The sequence below is a fragment of the Elephas maximus genome, chromosome 8 (assembly GCF_024166365.1).
Source record: "Elephas maximus indicus isolate mEleMax1 chromosome 8, mEleMax1 primary haplotype, whole genome shotgun sequence".
In the NCBI taxonomy this organism is placed as follows: domain Eukaryota; kingdom Metazoa; phylum Chordata; class Mammalia; order Proboscidea; family Elephantidae; genus Elephas; species Elephas maximus.
This window is the reverse complement of record NC_064826.1, coordinates 32,482,697-32,499,818: the sequence shown is the minus strand read 5'-3', so window position 1 is coordinate 32,499,818 and position 17,122 is coordinate 32,482,697. Positions and strand designations below refer to the sequence as shown.

Genomic DNA, 17,122 nt, shown 5'->3' with positions numbered 1-17,122 from the left:
CCTGCCTCAATCATGTCAGGGTGGAGCTGTACAGGCACTGTGAGCCAGGTATTATCCTATCTTGCAGATAAGAAAACTGAGTTCACCAGTGGTATGAAATTGCACTGCCCCTGGATGTGAACCAGATCTGATTCCAAAGACGGTGCTCTTGACTTAGCTGTGATGTGCCACCTCTTCCATGGTGAACCCTCTCCAGTAGTCCCACTGCTACTGGAGATGTCTTAGCTCAGCGTGCTATGGGAGTCCCTGATGTGGTTCTGGAGAGGAAGCAAGAAGGACTTCTATGGCAGAAGAATCCTCCAACTAAGTAGTCTTGTCTAACCTTAACCCCAACCCCAATGCTAGGGGTTAGGCAGGGGAGGGACTTACTATATAGTCTGCTCAACTGTGAGGCATTCTTTTGGATGAAACAGTTCAATAAATCCTCACGCCTCATCTGTCAGTGAACCCAGTCCCTGGAACTCAGATGAAGGAGAATTAAGAAATGGGGCTCTAAGCTGTGGTCCATCTGAGATTAACAGTTATTATTTTCATATCATCATAGAATTCAGGTGTAGTGTATTAAAGTCTATTAGATCAAATTCTGTTTTTGAGCATATGCTCTAAATGTTTAGTCACACACTGACTTTTTTTTTTTTTTTTAAATAACAATATTTTTAGAAGCTACAAAGTCAAATGGTCAAACCCCTACCAGGAAGAAATAATTTTGCCTCAAAAAGTAGTTAGAAAATAGGAAAATAAATCAAGGTGCAACTGATGGAAATTGAGCTCTTTGTGACTTGAGAAATTACAGGTGAAAAGTACATCTAATGAACTTCCTATTTTTGAGGTAGAAACTGTAAAAGTATAAAAAAAAAATAAAGAATAATATATTTTAAAAACATAGCCCCATTGCCCAGAATTAATCATAAATCATAATAAATTAATAATTAAAAATTTTGGTTTTTGTTCGCCTTTTTAAAAAAAAAAAGAAATAAAATGACATAAAGTTCCTGCCCCCACATGACCACCATTTCAATTCCATTTACCTCCCCTGAAGCAGCAGTGAGTTTGTTTTTTCAGTTTGGCTTCATACATCTCCAGAGTATATACCCATAAACAATATGTAGTATTGTTTTGTGTGCATTTTTTAGTTTAATTACATGGTATCATAATCTACATATCACTTTACAGCTTATTTCTTCATTCAAAACTGCTTGATATTTGTCCATATTAAAATAAGTTCTAATTCATTCCTTTTACCTCCTGAAAAGAATTTTGTCATATCAAAGTTTTACCTGTTCATTCCACCATTATGACAGTGTATCCTCATGCTGCAGTGACTATCCCAGCATGTGACCCCTCAGAGATGTGTGAGTGATCTCTAGGGACTATGGCTGGAAGACGAAGTGCTGGGCTGCAGGGTAGTCCTTTCCCATTTTACTGGATTCTGTAAACCAGCTGTGTTGAAGAAATGTTACATTTTAAAAATGTAATATCACTATGAAACTCTTTTGAGGAAGACCTTTTTTTTAATTTTATTCCTATTAGCCAAGGGTCTGTTAACCACAGCTTGTGGGCCAAATCTGTTCAACACCAGTTTTTGTAAATAAAGTTTTATTGGAACACAGCCATGCTAATTCATTTGCATATTATCTATGGCTGCATTTGCTTTACAACAGCAGAACTGAGTAAGTTGTGAGAGAGGCCTTATAGCCTGAAAAACCCAACATATTTACTCTCTGGCCTATTATAGAGAAAAGTTCCTGACCTCTGTAATAACAGTATTTTATTAGTTCCTTGGGGTCCTCGTGGCTCAGTGGTTAAGAGCTCAAGTGCTAACCAAAAGATCGGCAGTTCGAATCTACCAGCCGCTCCTTGGAAATCCTGTGGGGCAGTTCTACACAGTCCTATAGGGTTGCTATGAGTCGGAATCAACCCAGCGGTAATAGGTTTGGTTTGGGTTTATTATTTTTCTATTTAATTATTTTTTATTTTACTGTTTAAATTATCTAATGTTCAGCCGCATAAAAAATAAACAAGTGATTTCAGAATGCGATAGAAGCAGTAGGAAATGGTGATTTGAATGGAGTGGGATGAGTAGTGTGGAGGGTATGAGAAGGCACCATGTGAGCTGAGAGCCAGGAAATGAGGAAACCAAGGCCCAGAGAGGTTACATAATTTGTCCAAAATCACACAGTTAGTAAGTGACAGAGGTGGAATTTAAACTCTGGAATGGCTCCGCATATAGGGTTCTTTCCTCTGTAATACAGCTACCTCTTATATTCATGTAAACACAATACAAACCAGGCACGTAAGTGCTGTAGCAGGAGCACAAGCAACGGTTTTCGTTCTCCTGGACTTGGCTGCCCAGCAACTGGGGTTCTGATGTGTTGAAATTTGGAATCAGTACTGATGACTGGGTTTGAATCATAGTCCCGGCACTAACCTTGGCTGAATCACTTAGACCTGCAGCCTTCATTGTTTTTTTGGTGGGGCAGGGGTGGGAGGGAGCTTGTCTGTAAACTGAGGAGAGTGTTTGGGTGATCTCCACGGGCCCTCTGGCTCTCACTTTTCATGATCCTGTGACTTTAGGAGGTGGCGTTTGATCTGGGCTTCGGAGGGTGGGGTGATTTTGACAGGCTGCCTTGCAAATGAGTGGAAAAGGTATTCCAGGTGGCAAAAACAGTCTGAACAAAAACACAGTGGCTAGAAACTGTAGAAAGAATTCTGGGAGTGGTGTGTGGTAGTCTGATCTGACAAGGCTAGAGTTTATTCCTGTAGAAGACAAGGAGAGGCAGGAGAGGCCTGGCACTGAGCTTGGGTAGGGCCTAAAAGTCATGCTTACGAGGTGGAATTTTTTCCCCTCTGGAATCACAATTTGAGAAGTCCTTGGTCCTTTCTTTAACATCCCTATCAAGTCAAGTAATTGGCCTCTCTGTATATGAACAGTTCCAGTGATGGAGGTCTCTGTAGACCACCTATTCCATTTTCAGATGGCTGTAAGTGTGAAAAGGTTCTTTCTCATATTGAGTCAAAGTTTACTGATGTGTAGTATCGACACCTTACTTTTTACAAGGTGTAGATAATGGAAAGTAATTGTAAAATTTTTATTGGTAGAGTAAGACATTCAGGGATACGTAACCAACAGCACGAAGTAGGTTTGTGGCAGCACATGTGTAATATGTACGCCAAAGGAACAGAACTTTCAAAAGCTTTTAGGCATTCCATTCATCAAATATGTATTGAGCAGCTAGGGTGGGTCAGGAACTGACTGAGAATACAGGGTTAAGGCAAAGTGGTGTCATATTCTTCTCAGGCTTATGGAGACATTGTGACAAGGCCTCTGTGAGATCAGGGGAGGAGTACTTAAGCTGGCAGGCGGAGGAGGGGAAGAGGTTTGGGGTCAAGAGTCAGGGGGCAGGTGAAGATTCCTGGAGGCGGAAGAGCTGGCCAGTTTGACCGAGGAGGCAGAAAGGGGAGCAACATAGACAAAAATCCTGGGAACATGACTGAACTTGGCCTGTTTGAGGAGCTGACAGGTGTTCTCTCGCTAGAACATGGTGTGTGTAGTGAAGTGGCTGGAAATGAGGCTGGCGCAGTAGACAGAGACTGTGGTCATTATGGGCTGTGTTTGCCTCACTAAGGGTTTTGGATTACATCTTGAATTTGATGAGGAGCCAATATTCTTAGAGTTCCCCACCACCCCACCCCGTCCCCAGTTTATAGAAGTTATACATACTCCTTTTAAAAATGTTAGAACATGCAGAAAATATGAAGGAAGAAATAAAAATCATCTTAAATCTCACCAACCAGAAATAACCACTGTTAAAATGTTTGGATATGTTTCTAACCAAATAAGTTTCTGTGCATAGATACATACAAAAAGCATGATCTTACTGCAAATAAAATTTGTAACCTGCTTTTTCTTGCGTAACATTGTGTGTCGGCATTTTCTAGGCTGTGTTGTTAAAAGTTCTTTGAACATTTAATTTCTAATGGCTACATGTAATAACCTAAAAGATGACTACACCTTGGTATACTCAAATGTCTCATAATGGATTAAACTTTAAATTGTATTTTTCACTATTACAAATAATGTGATAAACAGCTTTGTTTTTAAATTTGTATTCATGTCTATTTCCTTGATGTGTTTTTGTTGTTGTTGTGTGTTGTCAAGTCAATTCCAACTCATAGCAACCCTGTAGGGCAGAGTAGACCTGCCCCATTGGGTTTTCTAGGCTGGAGCCCTGGTGGTGTAGTTGTTAAGAGCTCAGTGGCTAACCAAAAGGTCACCAGTTAGAATCCACCAGCAGTTCCTCAGAAGCCCTGTGGGGCAGTTACATTCTGTCCTATAGGGTCACTATGAGTTTGAATTGACTTGAAGGCAACAGATTGTTTTTTTTTTTTTAATCTTTAATGAGAGCAGATCATCAGGTCTTTTCTCCTGTGGACTTGCTGGTGGGTTTGAACTGCTGACCTTTCAGTTATCAGCTGAGTGCTTAACCATTGTCCTACCAGAGCTCCTTTTCCTTGGACTAGGTCCAGCTATGTCAGTGGTTGCCTCTTAGCAGGTGCATGGTGGAATCAAGTGTGTACATTTGAAAAACTGTGATAGCAGCAGTGTGAGGGGTAGAAAGAGGTGATCCAGAGGCAAGCAGGAGAATGAGGAGGTTAGTTGAGCAATTTAGGCAAAGTACAAGGGCATAAACTAAATTATTGGCAGCAAGCTCAGAGAAAAGGGGAGATGGAAATTATTCTTAAGGTTTTATTTGTTTCTGCAAACTTGATGAAAGCTATATGTATTTATTTAGTGGTTTAAGGGTGTCTAAGATGTCTATGGTGGATAGGGAGAGGGTAGAGTCTGGGTTGGGAAACTGGGAGGCTGGTGGTACCTTTCCCTGAGATACGAAATACAGGGAGAGGAACAGGTTTGAAGGGTTGGCTTGGGGAGTGGGAAATTATAAGCTCAGTATTAAGTGTATGACTTTTGAGGACACCAGATAAAACTGCCAGGAAGGTAGTTTATAAATGAATCTAATAGCTCAGGAAAGGAGTCAGAGCAAGATGTTAAGATAAGAGGGCCAGCCCCACAAAGACAGAGGTGTTGAAATCCTGGACACAGAAGTAGTCCCAGAGATCAGGATGTTTGTGAGAAGAGAATTTGGGACATAACCCGGGAGACTGCTTACTCCAAAGTAGCAGACAATGGAGAAACCAGAGAAGGAGCTACGTTTGAAGAAATCCAGAAGAGAATGGTGTTGAGGAAGCCAAGAGAGGCAAAAGCTTCAAGGAAAAAGTCATCAAACTGTCAGATGATGCAGAGGTCAAGCAAGAAAAGACTGGAAGTTTTCCAAGGGAGCAATTTCAGTCACCTGTGAACCTGAGAGGAGAGGACTCAGAGGAATGGTGGGGCTGAAAGCCAGATTACAGCATTGGGATCAGGAGTAAACAGAGGTGACCGAGTAGAGCGTTCATAAGCATTTTTCTCAGGTAGCCTGTTGTGAAGGGCTGGAGATGGCAAAGTGATAGCTGAACAGGGACAGGGTCACTGGAGGGCTTGCTTTTTCCTTCTTGTTTATATTAAATAAGGAAAGCTAGGTTTCCAAATTGTCATATGACTTAGATTACCTCTCCAACATTTGCTATTTGCCATGTTTAAAATCCTTTTATTTGTGATTGTTTTTTTTTTTTATTTTGGACATGGTAGACTCTCTCCAGGCTTCCAGTGAAGCTGCTCAGGCTCTTACTTAAGTTCTGCTTAGACACATGGAGACCTCCATGTTTGCTTCATGGGTTTTAGTAGGACTCCCTTCTCAGTTTTTAAGCTTCAGCACACTAATATGTAGAATAGTAGTTTTTTAAATTACAGACTATGACATGTGCCCTTGAAGTTTGACTGTTACCTGAAGGATTGGTCAAAAATGATAAATGTTTAAATATTGCAGTTTCTCTACTGCCTTTATTGCATTGCCAAGTGTTGAATGACAGAGAGCTTTAATTCTAACGAGCTCTAATTAGAAAGAGAGAAGAAAAATCAAAGAGTGGTGTCAACCAGAATCAGAGTGAACCAGAACAAGAAATATTTTTATTGGTTACAGGACATCAATAATGCGTGGGATAGTCTTATTCACTTCCTTTCCTAACAATGAAAATACTGCAGCCTGTCTCTAGGGGGTTCAGACAGTCAGTCTTACTGAACACGTAATCACTTTGATACGTGTTTTTTGTGGGTAATGGGACGTGATGCTCTTTGCGGCTGCAAAAAATTATTTATTTTTAAAGATATGCTAAATGAGTCTTGGCTTTAAAAACAGACCAATATCGTATGTTTCTAGTGTAGGAAGAAGTGCCTTGTCAGTGCTCTGTATCCACTCTTTGCTTGCTAACAGTGAATTAGCCTATTTTTGAGTGTCATTTCTCCCAGCACAATCAACTGATGTTGATATAAAAAATAGTTATCACTTCTTGAGAAGTCATTATAATTGGTAGAATGACTATCTATATAAATTAAAGCTAACAGAAAAGTTATATATGTGTGTCTGTGCAGGTGTGTGTGTACACATATATATGTATATGTATGTATGTGTGTCACCATGAGTTGGAATCGTCTTGACGGCAGCGCGTTTGGTTTTGGTTTTGGGTATGTGTGTTTGTGTATATGTAAACATACACACACAAGATTTTGCTTTGTAAAGCACCTGGTTACATTTCTTACAAGACGAAGTTTTACTCTGAAATTCTTGAACTTGTCTTCTCCATTCTCTTTGCTTTCCATTAAAGTTAAATATTGTATATATTTAACTCCTTTTGGACTTCTCTTTCTCTCCATCCATTGCAGAACCCTTCATCCATTCTTTTAATGGTTTTTTCACCATTATCATCACTCTCTTGTCCCCTTGACTTTTCAGTGAACCTAATTCGATCAGCTCAGGCTAAACCTAATCACTCGATATCTTTACTACTGCACCTGGGCTGCTGAGCCCTGCTAGCTTACACCTGACAACCATGCCAGTTGTAACCAGTGGCTATGGAGTGGATTTCAACTCATGGTGGCCAATGTGTGTCAGAATAGAACTGTGCTCTATAGGGTTTTCAATGGCTGGTTTATTGGAGGTAGATTTCCAGGCCTTTCTTCTGAGGCACCTCTGGGTAAACTTGAACTTCCAAACTTTTGGTTAGCAGCCGAATGCTATAACCATTTGTGCCAGCCAGAGACTCTATGCCAATTGTAGCCTCTGTACACTCATGGCCTCCAGTGTAGTTAGGCTGTCCAGCAGCCTTAGCTATCCTTGTCTCTCTAAGCAGTTTTCCCTTCAGTGGCTCTTCTACACTTTTACCCCTCTCTGTAAACTTCCTCCGTGCATACCTAATTCCTCAGTTTCAGGAGATGATCTTGACCCCGGTGTTACTGAAGTCACCAGACAAGAACTCCTGAACATCTGTCCCCATCTTCTACCATCCCCCATCACTGCCTACAGTTTTTTTCCTCAACGACATCACTTTCTAGCTGCCTTCCTATTTTTCTCCTTAACTTTGTCACCAGGCTGCTTGGACGAGTGGTACCTACTTGCTGGCCCTCCTGCTGTCTGGCTTCCGTTGGAACTGCTCTTGACAAAATTACCAGTAACCTAGCTGTTAGAGCCTGTGAGGTGTTTTCCAGCTTCATCTTACTTGGCCACTCTCTGGAATTTTAACATTGCTGAGCACTACATCTAAGCATCTTCTTTGGTTTCTATGAAAAGTCCTCTCTGACTTTTCTCCCATTCTAGGTTCTCATAAAATCAAAGTTGCCGTTGTTCCAAAATAGCAGGGGAAAAAAAGGGAAGCATTTAATGCTTTGCAAAATGATGATATTAGGTGTGAATGCTTATATTTTCATATTAGCTATACTTTAAAAAGTATATTGTACTTTTATAACATAAATATATTATAATTCAGTATTTATTATACCTAAAAAATAAAAAAATATATATTAATTATTCCATGTTTTCTGCTTTCCTAGTTAATGAAGGAGTTCCCTCTCCTGAGCATGTTCAACATCCACGAAAACCTTTTAGAAGCCCTCCTGGAACTGCAAGCATATGCTGATGTTCAGGCAGTCTTAGCAAAGTATGATGGTAAGCCCTTGAGTATTTTTATCTACTTGAGTATTTCTCTCTTCTTGGTATATTTCAGTGATTAGGTTGAAAGGATCATTTCAAATAGCACAGCACTTTGATAGTTATCCTCTTATAGGGCTTTCACCAACAATTTTATGATGGTGTTTTGTAGAATCTTAGAATTCCGTGGTTAGTAGGGGCCAGAAATGTTGTGTGGCTGTGCCATGTACATTCCGCTCTAAATCCCTACGAGCAGGTTCCCTCTGCACTGCCCCTGTCAGGCAGTTACACACACTTGTTCATTACCTCCATGGTCAAGAATCATTTGGAACTTCTGCAGGTAGCACATGCGCTGCTGGGTCAACATGGACTATTAGAGCACTTGTTGACTTATGGCACTCCTGTTGGTCATTGTCTTAGTTACCTACTACTGCTGTAACAAAAATATCACAAGCAGGTGGCTTTAAAGAACAGAGATTTATTTCCTCAGAGTTCCGGAGGCTAGATATTTGAATTCAGGGCATTACTGTAGGAGAAAGTCCTTCTTCATCTCTTTCAGCTGCCGGCAATTCTTGGTATTCCTGAGCTTGCTAATGCCTCCATCGTCATATAGCATCCATCCTCCCCCGTATGTGTCTGTTGTGCCTGCTCTGCTCATTTTGTAAGACTGAGAATGGATTAGGTTTAGGACCTATCCTACTCCTGCATGATCTCATTAACATAAGAAAAACCCTCTCTTTCCAAACAGGTTCATATTCATAGGTGCAGGGGTTAGGACTTGAACATAATGGTTTAGGGGACACAGTTTAATCCATAGTCACGTTGATCCTTTGGAGGATATAGAACAGCTAAAATCCCTTGCATACAGGAGAGCCTAGAAAATATTTGATGATAAGATCATGTCCCCTTAACCCCCCATCTTCTCATCAGCAGAACACCCCACTTCTTCACATGGTAGGCTTTGAAGTCCTTTTGCCATTCTGGTCACTTGCCTATGAACTCATTCCATTTTACCTGTTTTTAATAAACCAGGAAAATAAAGCAGCACATCCTAAGGATTTGAAAATCCTTCTGCTGTTATTGCCATTATCATAAATATTCACTCTGTGATTAATTGTACAAAAATTATCCGCCTAATTATCCACCATGACTTAGCTACTGGAATCTCTTCAAAACTTCATACTATTCTGCCTTGTTTCAATAATGCTCTCCCCAAAATAAACACATTTGCTTTTAAAATTGATGTTAGTGTGTAATTACTTGCATTATATTCTTTGCTTTATAAAACATTACATTCTTTCTTTAGTAACTTCTTTAGTAGTTTTAAATAATTATTCAGTTCACAAATTTCTAGGAATTCACCAAACATATAGAGCAGACTGTACCATTTGGAACTTATTTTTGACACACATTCTTCATAAAGAATCTCTGAAATGAGTTGGAGTTTTTACCCCTTACGGTTGAGGGAACTGAGGCATCACAAGGCTGTTTTTGTTTTTATTTGGTTTTAATTCTTCTTCAAATTGATGGAAACTAAAAGCCCTCTGCCAATGATAGTACCGCTTTGCCTCTGCAGACATGAGCACCCTGTGTAACAAGATATATGCTACCTTAGTATGGAACTCATTTTAGAAAGAGAGAAAAGTATTTGTGGTGCACTTTAAAGTAAACAAAATACAGGCTGTTTGGCCTCCACGTCAGCTCACTTTTATTCTCTGTTTATACACTGAAGTCTCTGTTCAGCTGACCTTGGGGGCCAAGTCATGAGGCTGCTTTATGGGCGGGTGCTTGTGCATTGAGGTTCTTTCGGTACCAAAGGAACCCAGGCCCATGAATGTGGGCACAGGTGGCCCTGCATTTTTCCAAATGCCATCTTATAGCCATCAGTGCCATAGCAGAATTTCCGTGTTCCCATCCCCACTGCTGACCTGTACTCCAACTGACATATCCAGGCTTAAGAAATCAAGATTTAACTAATAGAGCCTTTGGGATCACAAGTTTCATAAGGCTGCTTTCATGAAGATCTCAGCTCATTATAGAAATCATCAGCCTTGTGTTATAAGACTGATTGTAAAATAAAGAAATGAACTCATTTGGAGCTTTCTGTTGTTTCTCTCTATCCCACTGCACAGACTCAGTTCCACAATAACCAACAGCTGATTTATTAGATTCTGATAACATATGTTCACATTATTTGTTACAACAGCTTGTCCCACCCTCCACTAAAACTTGGCTCACACTTTGAGAAATTCCTTTGTTGCAAATGGACAAATTCACCATACCAAGTCCCTTGTGTTGAGCTGTGTTTATGTTGTGTACCTGGCAACAGAGATGATGTTCTTGTTCATTATTCATGGAAAAAGAGCCTCATTAGTGGCAGGACACAGACTGTTGCTGAGATGCCTTGTTATGGGTTTTAAGTTCAGCAGTTGTCAATAGAGTGCAGATGACCTAACCCCAACTGAATTCAGAAAGGAATTTTGGTTCTGACTTGGCACAGGCTTGTGTCATTTACAGTAGAAATATAATGAAGCGGCTGCTGAAGTGACTGTTCCTGAGGGGAGAGCTGCAACCACTCAAGGTTGTTGAAAAACATGCCTGTTGTTTCTCACTCTGTACTATGAAATGGGTTCTTTCAAGTTCATCCCTGCGTCCTTTCCTGGAGACCTGAAGGACTTCGACAGAGTTACTGGGCAACCACCTGACCCTGTGTGAGGAAGTGGGTGCTTTAGAGCTCAGAGTATAGACAGCTCTCAGGGCACCCTGTTCTTCACCTCAGTTCAGATGTCATCATTCTAATCCATGAGATGCCGGAGACAGCACTTTGAATCCCGGCCTCTCCGTCCCACTCCACAGAGACACACCCAGAGCCGCAGGATTATATGTTATCTTTGCAAATTGGAATGCTCTGGTTGGGTAGCTGTTTCTTGGATGGTTTATGGGTACAGCAATCCTGCTTTATTACATTTGCTAGGTGGCTGGGTTTTTTAAGTAGTATTTTGGGAAGTGACACAACAAAGATTAGTGTTGCTTTTCTGACCTTTGCAAAAAGGATTTTTTGAAAATTGCAAGGCACGGCAATGTGGGGGAGGGAAAGAACATTTCTGGGGAAAGGAGGAAGGCAAAATAGATTTCTCTTGCCTTCTTCGTCTTCAACTTTTTTTTTTTTTGCTTTGGATTTTAAATGGAATCAGTGACGTTCACAAACTCTCCTTATAATGAAGCTCTTTGGAAACCCTGGTCCCTCCCTACTAGGATTACCAGTTAATCGGTCACACCTCCTTGTAATCTGCAGTCTAATTTTGATTTTGCCCTTGAGATAGCTTCTTATGTTCTATGATTCCAGCTCTTAGTCTGAAATACTGTCTTGCGATCTCAAGAGTTCTCATACTCTTGAGATCGCAACATTATGGGTGGGCAGAATTTTTATCCAGGTGGTTGGTCCTGGTTCTGCAGTGTTCTTCACACGATGACAACAGCAGCAGCACCAACTGGCGTTTATTGAGTTCTTATTATGTGTCAAACACCATCCTAATCTTTACGTGGATGAGCTCATTTATCCTCATCCGTGTATGAGATAGATACTCTTATTATCCCCATTTTACAGCTGGGCAGAGAGAAGTTAAGTAACTTTCTCAAACAAACAGCCTAAGATGTCATAGTAAATCCATGCAGATGTTCTGTTACTGAGAGAAGAGAGAGATCAAGAAAAATCTTTGTTAAATATGGTGTGAATTTTACGAGGAAAAGAAAGCAAAGATATAAACCGAGATAGTCTGACTCTAGGCCCATGCTCCTCACCATTACACACTGTCTGTGTGGTTGGCGGTATTTTTTTATTTTTATTAATACTGTTATTCTTGTTGTTGTTGTTAGCTACAATTTATTGAGAGCCTACCATGTGCCAAGCATATTATACATATTACTTGTAACTCTCACAATAACCCTGCAGGAAGGTAGTTATCCCATCTTAGCAGATACAGAAACTGAGGCTTTCGTGGATTTAAATAACTTGCAAGACCACCTTTCTAGAAAACTGCAGAGCTGGGCTTCAAATCCAGGTCAAGCTGGATCTAAAGCCCATTGTTTTCTATAAACATAAGCCTGGCTAAAGTAACTCTCTGCCTATCTTCACTCCCCACAGCATGAATCAGGTGGGTGGGAATAGTTGTGCAGAATTTCACAGATGCCACATTGTCTTTGAGATTCCTTTCTAATCATTCTTTAAGGCCTGCTCTCTACTGCTTGTATTTCCAAAACTATCTTCAAATACGACTTTGCATCTTCAATCAACTTGTGCCTAATCTCTTTAATCACGAAGAGAATTTGATGTACACTGTTCATTTAAATTGGGCTTTGTCATCTTTTTTTTAGTCCTACATTTGTTGTAAAGTCAGAAATGTTATCAAGACCATTAAGTCATCAGAACCTTCTTTTAGAAGCCATTGGGAAAGTTGTTGCAGGCATAGGATTCCCTTTAAAAGAAGTTTATAGGCCACCCAGAATGAAAACATAAGTCTCAAAGATTAGGATGGTAATATGGAAAAAAATTCATGTGTTCTTACTCGTTATCATGTGTGCTTTTCAGGTATAGAAGAATTTCACACAGCAAGTGAATGTGAGTGCTGCAAGGCACCTTTGGGAGCAAATGGTGATGTCTGTCTCTAGTTAGTGACCCCTGGGGATACTAAGAGGTAGTCACATGTGCTGTGATGAGTGCCAGCTCTTCCACCCACTAGCTGAGTAAGCCTAAGCCCGAGGCCATCGAGTCAATTCCGACTCTATAGGGCAGGGCAGAACTTCTCAGTACAGTTTCCAAAGAGTGGCTGGTGAATTTGAACTGCTGACCTTTTGGTTAGCAGCTGAGCTTTTAACTACTGTGCCACCAGGACTCCAGCTGAATTAAGCTCAGGCAAATCACCTAACCTAAGCCTCGGTTTCTTTCTCTGGAAATGGAATCAAGGCTTAGAAAGATTAAGTAATTTGCCCAAGAGCACACAGCTGTTAATTTGTTGTGAAGATTAAATTAGTTAATCCATGTTAATTGTTTAGAATAGTATGGCGCACATAGCAAGAGCTCAGTAACTATTAACTAAGGAGCCCTGGTGGCACAGTGTGGCTAAAGCGATCAACTGCTAACCAAAAGGTCAGTGGTTTGAAACCACCAGCAGCTGAAAAAAAAATGCCAAGGATTTTCACTCCTAACAAAAGGGCTTCAGGCTTGGGGCAGTTTACACCAATGGAAATACAAATCCAAGCTCTTTTGGGTCTATACTCCCTTAGATCATTTAGTGATTCCCTTAATTTAGGGACAAAGACTTCCTTATGAGGGCCAGCTGGTCTTTTCTATAGTCACAACTGTTACATACATGCACTAACTGTATCAAGACCTCTTTTACTAATGCCATCAATCCCATCCTAAATGAGCATCATAATCTGTCTTCTGGTAATATGCAGAGGATATGCTTTTTAGGACAGAGCATGTTTCTAACATTGGGGGAAATGTTTCCCTCTTAATAGTTCGAAAACAAAAGTTTCAGAGAAAGTCATTAGGTAATCACTTTGTTGAGACTATTCAGATAATAAGCCTTTCACTGATATTGTTTTGCATAGTTTGCGTGTAGTTAGTTATAAGTAGAAGTTTTGTGAACTACGTTTCTTGCCCAGTGCCTTATAGCCAGCACATGTTACTCAACTGTCATCCCCAGTTACTAGTTGCTCTCTAATCGACTCTGACTCCTGGTGGACCTGTCTGTCAGAGTAGAACCGTGCTCCATAGAGTTTTCAGTGGCTAATTTTTCAGATGTAGATTACCAGGTCTTTCTCTGAGGCCCCTCTAGGTGGACTCAAACCTTCAGCATTTTGGTTAGCAGCCAAATGCGATAACCATTTGTGCCACTCATGGAATCCACTGAAATGGTTACTGGATGTCCTGCTTCTTGGCTAAGGGTTTCCATATATATTTAAAGAATAGGCAAGAATAAGAGGGAGTTGAAATGTAATGAGGACCAGTGGATAAAATCTGAATTCCTCAGTGCTTCAAGCCCTCTATACCTCCTAAGCAGTGCTTTACAGTTAAGAATAGAGATGTGAGTTCTGATGCCATGGGCACAAGCAGCTTCTAAATCATATCTGCCACAAAATCAGACTGCATTTGAGAAAGATGGTTCCAAGTGCCTCAGTTCCAAGTGTTTGAGCGGAGCTCAGCTCCCTTCCCTGGGCTGGCTCTTAGGGAAAATGATCAGGGATGCCAGGAAGATGTCCAAAGAACATTCTTGCATAAAAGACAGCAGATGAATCACATTGCTGCTTCACAGAAGAAAGTAATTATCAGCACTGATACAATGGGCTATGGCTTTAGGCCTGTAAGCATGAGTCACTAAGAAGTGATGACCCTGCATAGCTTTGCACTGGGTGCCCTGCTGACTTGGACACCAAGAGGTAGATCTTTCAAAAGGACTAGATCTTTGCGATCACTTCAGAATGAGATGATATACTGTTGAGACAAACTATATCTGCATTGAGCAGAAAAGTACTAATAATTGATATCATTTCAATAAACGTTCTATGCATTAGAAGCTTCTACTGTCTCTGATGATGGAAGACCTTTTATGAATGTGTACATCTATAATTCATGTAGTTGGCACGTGCACAGACTCTCTAAATTTACATTGGCTTTAGTAATCCTTATTGTCCAGCTATTGTAACTTACCAAGGTAACATCCCTCCCCAGTCAGCCATTGCCATCAGGTAAACTGCCATGTTTGGCTCCAGGGCACCAGCCATAGTAGGTCCCTCTGACACAGACCTTCTAGAGTAATCCAGTCAAAAAGTTGCAAATAACATCTGGTCTTTGGCTTTGTAGCATCAAATGAGTTTCCCTGGGTATAGTTGAATGAGTATCTGTCCCTCCCCCCTGCCCAAAATTACTAAGGTCATGTAGAATTTCCTAATTAATCATTGAACTCCCATATGGCACATCTTTTTGAGGTTCTTACATATCAATCTTTTTTATTTCTGCTGTTAAGTTTTCCCCTTTGGTTGACAGGGGACCATGGATTGACTTTTTGAAGGTTGGGCAAAAACATCACATATCTTCAGGAACAACAGCAAAATCTAAGGATAGAATTCTGCATTTCTATCTTTTTTGGGGGGGGGGGCATCATTTCATGAACGGGACTAACCTGAGAAATTTTATTGAAGACAGCCCCAAGGAGGACAGTATCACTTAATAGACAGTAACAACACATTGTAATCCATAAACATACTGGGAAGGAGAAATAGACCAGTTTTTTGTTTGGTTGGTTCATGGCTCTTGACTCCAAAATCATCTCTCAAGGCCACATAGATTGGATTAATACAAGCTCAAAGTATGTCTGCTGAATATATCAATTTGTTTCCTGACCAAGAAAAGGTATACTTGATACTCTATAATCTTAAAGGATTACAGAGAGTAATTAGGTTAATTTTTCCAAATCAATTCAGCAAGGATTTATCAAACCTTTATTATGTTGATGATACTAATTTTCAGCTGCTGCCAGAATTCAGAGGTAATATAACCTATTCTTTGTCACCAAGAAGCTTTCAGTCTAGTGCAGAAAATGTTAAAAAAGAAAAAAAAAAAAACCCACAATAAGTGGAGGCAGGATGAATCAGTACTTAATGAATCCATTTGAAACGTGCTGTGGCAAGTACAGAGAAAGAAACCCTTTGAGGGCAAGACCAATATCTTCATCTTTGACACCTGTGTACTAGGGTCACCATTCAGAACATCTGTGTTGAATGACGAATGGAGATGCACTATGACAGAGTGTCCTCACTTGAGAGACACTGTGGAATTTTTATGTCTACTAGCTACTGCCCTTGAAAACACTGTTTTGTAATCATAGACATATCTTATATCTCATGAGAATTGACCCTCAACTGACCTAGTCTTATGCATAGGAACAGTAATGACCGTTTTAAAACTACATCTTGATTGTCATAACTAGTAGAGAAAAAAGGAAATTTAGTCAAAAAGATTATCACTGAAAATTGTTCTATCCTATCTAAAATTTTGTGTTGTGAGTTTCTCCATGACCCATCTAAATGACGGTTTTACTCATGGTTAGATAAACTTCTCTCAAGATTATTGCATTGAATTTTGTTATTATGAGGCACTTATGACTTTTGAAAGCTTAAGAGTCATTTTCTCTCAGATGATCTTTCCCTTCAGCTTCATCATTCCAATAAAGGGCCCTTAAAGAGCCGGAAGAGGTGTGGTTCGCCTTCCTTGGTACTGGCCCAAAATTCTTCTACTTTTCTTCAACCTTGTTCAAGCTTTTGCTTATTCTTCTTACTCCACTTTTCCTCCCACTTCTGTTTCAGATAGACATCTAGATTAGAACACCAATACAATTTCATGCATTCTGCTGGAACACCTTAAGCAAAGATAAATGCAGTAAACATGTTGAGAAATAATGCGTTTCTGACTCCCTCTTTTTTTTTTAAAATAATTTTTATTGTGCTTTAAGTGAAAGTTTACAAATCAAGTCAGTCTCTCACACAAAAACCCATGTACACCTTGCTACACACTCCCAATTACTCTCCCCCTAATGAGACAGCCTGCTCTCTCTTTCCACTCTCTCTTTTCGTGTCCTTTTCGCCAGCTTCTAACCCCCTCCACCCTCTCATTTCCCCTCCAGGCAGGAGATGCCAACATAGTCTCAAGTGTCCACCTGAGCCAAGAAGCTCACCCCTCACCAGCATCCCTCTCCAACACATTGCCCAGTCCAATCCATGTCTGAAGAGTTGGGTTCGGCAATGGTTCCTTTCCTGGGCCAACAGAAGGTCTGGGGCCCATGACCACCGGGGTCCTTCCAGTCTCAGTCAGACCATTAAGTCTGGTCTTATGAGAATTTGGGGTCTGCATCCCACTGCTCTACTGCTCCCTCAGGGTTTCTCTGTTGTGTTCTCTGTCAGGCCAGTCATCAGTTGTAGCCAGGCACCATCTAGTTCCTATGGTCTCAGGATGATGTAGTCGCCAGTTCATGTGGCCCTTT

At 40.5% G+C, this 17,122-nt stretch overlaps 1 protein-coding gene across 10 annotated transcripts in view; it reads left to right on the top strand.

Annotated features, from left to right (window-relative positions):
* Nucleotides 1-17,122, top strand: part of ST7 (suppression of tumorigenicity 7) — a 323,008-nt gene that overhangs the window by 251,218 nt on the left and 54,668 nt on the right. For all 10 annotated transcript variants that reach the window (XM_049894435.1, XM_049894433.1, XM_049894436.1 and 7 more), the window contains one exon: nt 7,985-8,099. In XM_049894435.1, the coding sequence (XP_049750392.1) occupies nt 7,985-8,099 (115 nt within the window). The remainder of the gene's footprint in view (nt 1-7,984; nt 8,100-17,122) is intronic.